This window comes from Grammomys surdaster, unplaced genomic scaffold (genome assembly GCF_004785775.1).
Source record: "Grammomys surdaster isolate TR1022 unplaced genomic scaffold, NIH_TR_1.0 217, whole genome shotgun sequence".
Lineage (NCBI taxonomy): Eukaryota > Metazoa > Chordata > Mammalia > Rodentia > Muridae > Grammomys > Grammomys surdaster.
Genome location: NW_021604662.1, coordinates 579,143 through 586,705, shown reverse-complemented (window position 1 = coordinate 586,705; position 7,563 = coordinate 579,143). Strand labels below are relative to the sequence as shown.

At 37.5% G+C, this 7,563-nt stretch overlaps 1 protein-coding gene across 3 annotated transcripts in view; it reads left to right on the top strand.

The window, feature by feature from the left end:
- The window catches only part of Adgrg2 (adhesion G protein-coupled receptor G2), a 61,398-nt gene that overhangs the window by 29,006 nt on the left and 24,829 nt on the right, over positions 1-7,563 (top strand). For all 3 annotated transcript variants that reach the window (XM_028772680.1, XM_028772682.1, XM_028772681.1), the window contains 6 exons: positions 524-579; positions 1,656-1,711; positions 3,529-3,568; positions 4,032-4,069; positions 5,720-5,814; positions 6,595-6,661. In XM_028772680.1, coding sequence (XP_028628513.1) covers positions 524-579; positions 1,656-1,711; positions 3,529-3,568; positions 4,032-4,069; positions 5,720-5,814; positions 6,595-6,661 — 352 coding nt within the window. The remainder of the gene's footprint in view (positions 1-523; positions 580-1,655; positions 1,712-3,528; positions 3,569-4,031; positions 4,070-5,719; positions 5,815-6,594; positions 6,662-7,563) is intronic.

Genomic DNA, 7,563 nt, shown 5'->3' with positions numbered 1-7,563 from the left:
TAATGGGATCTGATGCCCTCTTCTGGTGTGCATGAAGATAAAGCACATACACACACACACACACACACACACACACACAATATTTTAAAAATCAAACTTCTGAAAGCTTGTTTAGATTCTCCTTCCTCTCTCTCTCTCTCTCTCTCTCTCTCTCTCTCTCTCTCTCTCTCTCTCATCTATGCCACTGTAACTCCAACTCTAAAAGATGTTATTTGAAAGATCACATTGGAACCATACTCCTCAATTTTGCTAAGTGAAAAAGTTTCAGCTGGAAGAAATGAAAACATCTTGGGCAGCATGTGGCATTCTCTCTTACTGAATTCCTACATCAAAGTTGTAGCTCCTATCTTCTGAAAATTCTATTGACAAGCAGTGAATAGCCACTGATAGAGGAGCAGTTTTCAAAACAAAGAGTGTGATTAAACTGTTTATAAAATAATTTAATAACCTTGCAATGTGTTATATTAACCCTCAAACTGTAAGAACACAAATCTCAAATTTCTTTCTGAAAATTTATTTTTAGTGTTTTTTAGAGGCGAGATAGTGTTTCAACATGATGATGACCACAATGTTACACAGGTAGGCCTTCAAGATTTTCTTTAACTGCAGTCTTTCAAAGTACATTTTAATGTATCTAAAGATTTATTGAAGATTCAGATTATTTGTGATACTTGGTTTATTTGATTTATGATCAAATTTAAGTAAAATATGTCTCCTTGACTTTCTAGCTGTGTACTTAAGGGCTTGAATTCACAGTATTCATGTTATTATTCTAATAGTCCTATTTTAGTTTTTACTGCGTTTTTTGCTGAATAAGAATGGTAATATTGTGCAATCCTATTACCAGTTAAAAGTATCAAATTACTTTAGAAATTTTTAACAACAAAAAAATATGTGTATTGAGTTTAATAAGAATCTTCTAGCTAGGCAGTGGTGCACGCCTTTAATCTCAGCACTTGGGAGGCAGAGGCAGGCAGATTTCTGAGTTCGAGGCCAGCCTGGTCTACAGAGTGAGTTCCAGGACAGCCAGGGCTACACAGAGAAACTCTGTCTCAAAAAAACAAAAAAAGAAAGAAAAGAAAGAAAGAAAGAAAGAAAGGAAGGAAGGAAGGAAGGAAGGAAGGAAGGAAGGAAGGAAGGAAGGAAGGAAGGAAGGAAGAATCTTCCAGATGTGGTTGTGTCCCACACTTGGGGAATTCATATATACTGATACACCTTCCCGGAACCTAGAGGATCTAGACCAAATGTGATTCTTCACTCATTGTCTATCTCCTAAATGCCTACTACATGCCAGACTATGACTTGAGTGCTGTCAGACTTCTGTTTTTACATAGATGTACCTTAACTCTGAAACCTGCCATGAGGAGAATTTTAATAGCACTGTTTTGGGGGAACCCTTGAATGGAAGAAATACAGAACTGACTGACTCTGACACTTTAAAAATAAATAAAGCCAAATTAGCTCATCCAATATGGATTCACTCTTGGGTACCCCATCATCTGTGTAGCCACAATCTGGTCATCTGTAGTTTATGGAGTTATGATTCACTCTTTAGGACATAATTCTTTGGATGGCTAAAAATGAAAATTCTTGTTAGAGAATGTGTTTAAACATGATCTTTTGCTGCTTTCTTAATGAGTTCTCACCTTCAACAGAATCAAGATATAGCTAATGGCACCTTCACTGGAGTCCTGTCTCTAAGTGAACTGAAGTAAGTAATCTGGCATTTACTATAAATTTTCATATATACAGTGTGAAAAGATACACACTGAGCTAATTTTGCTTTTGGAGACCAAGAATAGGACACAGAGAGAAGGATACAGAGTGAATTAGTTCTAACCTACTTTGCAAACTATCCATGATTATCTGACCTCAACTTAGAGTCTCCTGAGGATGTTCCCTCTGGTGCTCTGAAATTAAAGAACAGCTTCATCTGAGCTGGTATTTGAATTTTAATACAATTCATTATCCAGTATTATTGTCAGACAAACTCAAGTCCAGACTTCTTAAAAGAGTGTTCGATCTATAGCCAGCAAACCACATGCAGCTGAGGAGAGATATAAAAGTGGCCCAACACAAAATTGTAAACAGCTTTAAAACATTATTAAGTGTTTTTTTTGGGGGGAAGGAAACTCAATTGCATGGGTTTTTAATATGAACTTTGCAGATGAAAACATTGTGTCACAATGTCAAAGGATGGGACATACCTTACTATATATCATTTGTTTATAATGTCATGAAACATTGGTGATTTAAAAGTCAGAGAGGGAACAGTGTGCATTGTAGCACATGCCTTTAATCCCAGCACTTGGAAAGCAGAGGCTGGATTTTAAGGCTAGCCTTGTCTATGTAGCAAGTTCTGAAACAGCTAACACTACATAGAAAGACCTGTCCAAAAAAAGAATAAAAATAAAAATCAAAGATCAGAAAGGGAAATCTTGGTTCACGACATGTCAGCTTGCAGAACTTCCAAAGACAATGAGATGCATTATTAATGTACCCAGTTAGAACATAGGTTTTCTACTGTTGCTGAGAGGAACAACTTCATGAATATGGCATGGATCAGCTACCAAAGGACTATCTAAGGATATAAATATAGAGCAGAAGGGGTGGCTAGGACCATGGAAACCAACAGAAAGAAGGTGTCCTCTGAGCATAGTTTGGCAGATGTGAGCTTGGGAAGCTAGTTGACTACTGTTATGCATTCTTTTCCAGATCTTGCTTATTGTTACCTAGAACTGTTGCCCATTCCTCAGAGCAGGACATTCTCAACCCCAGCATTGTTGCCCTCTGGGGACCAGTAGTTGTCTATCATGGGAACCTGTTCTTTATGTTGTAGGATATTTAGCACCATCCCTAGCCTTACCCCATCAGATATCAGCAGCAGCCTCCTCAGTGTAACAACCAGAAATGGTTCCAGACAGACATCTCCTGGAGGGCAGTGTCACCTCTCTCGAGAAGAGTGACTTCTTTAGCTGGAATTCTTTCATCTGAACTTCAATGGTCTGCCAAATTGAAGAAATGGAAATATTGTAGAAGCAGAAATGGAGAAATGAAAAAAATTCTTATGAGGATGTTGAATGAGAGGGAGACAGGGCTGGAATCCTAGCAAGAGAGAAAGCTGTGTCCATTGAAGGCAGATGAGACATTAGTCAGAAGCCCAGGATGAGTGGCTTACCATTCTCAAAAATCTTTGCCCCAGGGCCAGCTCTTTCTTTGGCTGTCTGCCAGAAGAAGTTGCCTTGGGGTTTGCAGTAGCCTAATGAATAACATGATTGCTCAACCATAATTTATATCTTGCTCTTAGCTAGGACTGATCCATCTCGCATCTGGTTAGTTTTCCTTGTCTTATAAATAATTGATTTAAACCACAGAGCAATCTCTTATTTTGCCCCATGTCTCTTCAGAGTGAACACTGTAAGCAGTACATGCCACATGCCTGATCTAATTGCTTAAAAAGCTACCTTGTTTTGAATTTCACATCACTAATGGTCTCCTTCATGTTAATTTCTCTCACTCTATTCACAGGCGCTCAGAGCTCAACAGAACTCTGCAGACCTTAAGTGAGGTAGGTAACCCTATACTTTGTTTGTCATTATTTATTATTATTATTATTCAGGGGATGTGTATGGAATTCTGTGTTCTTGGGAGATACATATTCAGATTCTCTCAAATCTGTCATGCTAAAAGAGTGAATGAACCTGTTTCATTGTTCCAAAACTCAAAAGGAGGAGCTATGGGTGGGCACTGTGAGGAGGTAGGATTGTTGTTGGTTAAGACCAAGCATTTCTTCAAATAAAACCTCTGGGAGATTGAGCTACCTTGTGTATAAGTGAGCTCTCTGACACTGTGGGGCCTCCAAACAGAGTGTGTATAGCCTGAATGGTTTTTGTGCTATGTTAAAAACTCAAGAGAATGTGCAAAATGTCTCTAGAGGTTCTTGTGCTTCTAAAATACTGTGATTAGCCCTGCATTTCTGACATTTCTAACTGTTAAAATAATGTGTGTATATATTTGTTTATTTATTTCAGACTTACTTTATAGTGTGTGCTACAGCAGAGGCCCAAAAGTAAGCCATGTTTAATTTTTATAGATATCTTTTCTCTATTCATGGAAATAAAGTATCGTGAAAGCTTAGTTAAATTGTCAATTCAAAGGCTTTCTGTTAACATAAATAAATATTGGAGGTTTTACATTTATACATTTTTATAAATATAAATTGTTTTGTTAACATCTTCTCATTTTTTTGGACCATCAGTGTCATTAACTCTGAAATAGCTCACCTTAGGCCAGGCAAGGTAAATGCCAGATAGAAAGGAAGACCTACAAAACGAAGCTTGGGAAACGAGGTATGGAGATAGAAACACATAGAATGGAAAAGAAAAGTAAAAAAAAAAAATGTATCTGCAGGAGCAAAGAAATTACTGGGAGCTGTACAGATAATTCTTTAAGTTCTGTCCTGTGGTGTCCCTGGTTGCTAAGTCAGTGGCTTGTAACGTGGTAAACTCTCTACAAGAACCCTGAGCATCTGAAGCCAGTTTGAATGACAATTTTCACTCATCAGCTTTTCACTGATGCAAATCATATCAAGTCTTTCATGAAATTGTACATTGGATCCCCATATACTATTGATATCTACTTCATTTTTTCTCTCTATCTCTCTCCAATATTTGCAGCATTAATTTCTTTCTACCTACATCACTAGTAATGGAGAGAAGAGCTTAAAATATTAGTCCTCTTATATGTACATTGAATTGTGAGGAAATTTAGGGTTTAAGAAACCTTTATACTTAGCTAGGCTAGCTTATAGAAAGGTTTCTATGTTGGAATGTGGAATGACACTAGGCAAATAGTCAGGGTTTTTTGGTTTTGTTTTTTTTTTTTTTTTTTTTTTTTTTTGGAGAGGTGGTAAAAATTTAAAATGTAGATGCTAGTCTTTGCAGCTAAGTTGTATGCCTGCAAAACAAACCAGGAGCCAAGTGCAGACAGAAGGTCTCTGGTCTGAAACACCTGTGAATGTGAACCCGATGTCTCTTATAATAAAGTTTTGAGGGTGAATTACAGATCACATGTATTATCCGGGTTCTCTAGAGAAAGATAACTTATAAAAAATAAATCCCCATATATATATATATATGTGTGTGTGTGTGTGTGTGTGTGTGTGTATTTGTACCTATGCCTATATCAAGGGGATTTATTAGAATATCTTGCAAGCTGTGGTCCAACAATCCAACAATAGTTGTCTACCAAGAGAAGATCCAAGTATCTAGTAGTCGTTCAGTTCACAATGCTGGATGTCTCAGCTGGTCTCCATTATACTCTAGAATCCCAAAGAAGTAGGCTTTAATGACAGTGGAGGAATAGGCTTGCTATCAAGGGTGACAGCAAGCGTCTGTGGCCCAGATTAAAACTAGATCTTCCCACCTCAAAAGATCTGGATGTGTATCTTTTCATTTCAAATGAAAAAAAAAACCCCTCCCTCAAAGGTATTTGGCTTTAGTTAATTCCAGATGTAGTCAAGTTGACAAGCAAAAATAGCTGTGAGATCCTAGAAGATAGGTGTTTGTAAGGCTAGTGGGGTAATACTGCAAAGTAAATACTATCAGTGTCCCTTTCCTCACTCTTGAGTTTGCAAAAGTAATTACAAAGTACAGGCAGATTTCTAATATATGCTGAACATACATACTAACATCCTGGCTCTATATGCTTCTCTTTGCAGCACGTTAAATTGTACATTCACAATAAAACTGAATGAGACCATGAATGTGTGTGCCATGATGGTTACTTTCAAAAGTGTACAGATTCGGCCAATGGGTAAGATGTCTCTGTGGCTGCACTCTTTTTCACATGAATTTTGATGGAGGGCTCTGTGTAGAGTATTCATTCAATGGATTACGGCTAGGCCTTGTCTGATTCACTTTTAATTGACAAGCAAGCTATGTGTATTTATGTGTACACTGATGTTTTGGTGTACATTGTAGAATTTCTAGGGCAGACTATTTAGCACATGCTTTACCTCGCATACGTATATTTTCCTTTTTGTGATGAGAACACTTACATTTTACTCTCAATAATTTTCAAGTACATAATATATTAACTATAGTCACCATGTCACAAAATAGGTCTCTTGAAGTCTAACTGAATTTTGTGTCCTTTAGCCAAAAATTCTCCAGTTTTCTCCTTTTGTTTCATCTGGTAACCCCGATTTCATTCTCTGTTTCTATGAGTTAGATCTTTGTAGATTCCACAAGTGAGTAAGAGCATGTGGTGTTTGTTTTCTATACCTGGCCTCTTTCACTTAAGCTAATTTTCTTCAGGACATATTCACTTCTTAATCCTTCTTTAGAGTTTCTAAAGAGAGATTGATCTTTCAAGCACATAGCCATAGATAGATATAGATATCACACATATATATACATATATACATATGTGTGTGTGTGTATCAAACACAGTCAATAAATTTTACCACTGATTCTAGACAATTACTCTTTAAAATCACAGCCTGTCAGTATGATAATTATATATTAATCTGGGCTCCTATTTTTCTTTATTCTTGACCATGCATTTTCTTCTTTTTCTTTTTGTCTCCTTTAGAACAGTGCTGCTGTTCCCCCAGGACTCTCTGCCCTTCCTCACCGGAAGAGTTAGAAAAACTACAGTGGTATGTAATAAATTTTCTGAGCTTCTCATAAATAAATAAATAGCAAAACAAACCAATCAATCAAATCAAATGTGGAAATAAAATGATATCTACATATAACACTTAATTCCCATGCTAGCCAAGGATAGTCAGAATTTTCAGACTGGAGAAATTTCAGGCTTTCAGTTTTAGAGAAAATGGTTTTCTGTTCTGTGGCACTTCTGTTTGGTATGCTGTCTTCAAACTGTTTCTGAATCTTAGCTACACACTGGAATCATTGGGTGAGCCTTACAGATTTCTATAGCTGGGTATGGTATACTTTTGTGGTGCTCTAAATATTGATAGCCATTTGGGTCTCATTCTGGATGTCACAAGTGAGAATTGGAAGATGCTGAATGAAGGGCGTGTGGAACTCTGTTGTTTTGCTGCCTTTCTATAAACCATACATTAGCTCAAATTTTAGTTTTTAAAAACACTGATTCCCAAACACCACCCTCAGAGATCTAGGGTGGAATGATCTGAGATATACTCTGAGTATTTCGTGTTTTAAAGCCTTTCTCTCAAAAGGCTGAGTCAGGAGGCTCACCTTGCGAGGGAGACCAGCCTGAGCTACCATAGTGTGTTTGAATTTCAGCCTAGGCTGCAGAGAGTAAGACTCTGTCTCAAAAAACCAAAGTAAAGGTGGTAAAGATACCTTGGGTGGTTTTAACAATTAAAATTGAGAATCACAGGCTGGGTGGTGGTGGCACCACATGCTTTTAATCCCAGCACTCAGGAGGCAGGAGCCAAGAGGATAGCTGTGAGTTCAAGGCCAGCCTACTCTACAAAGCAAGTTTTAGGGCTACACAGAGAAATCCTGGTTCAAAAAATAAAAACGAGAGAGAGAGAGAGAGAGAGAGAGAGAGAGAGAGAGAGAGAGAGAG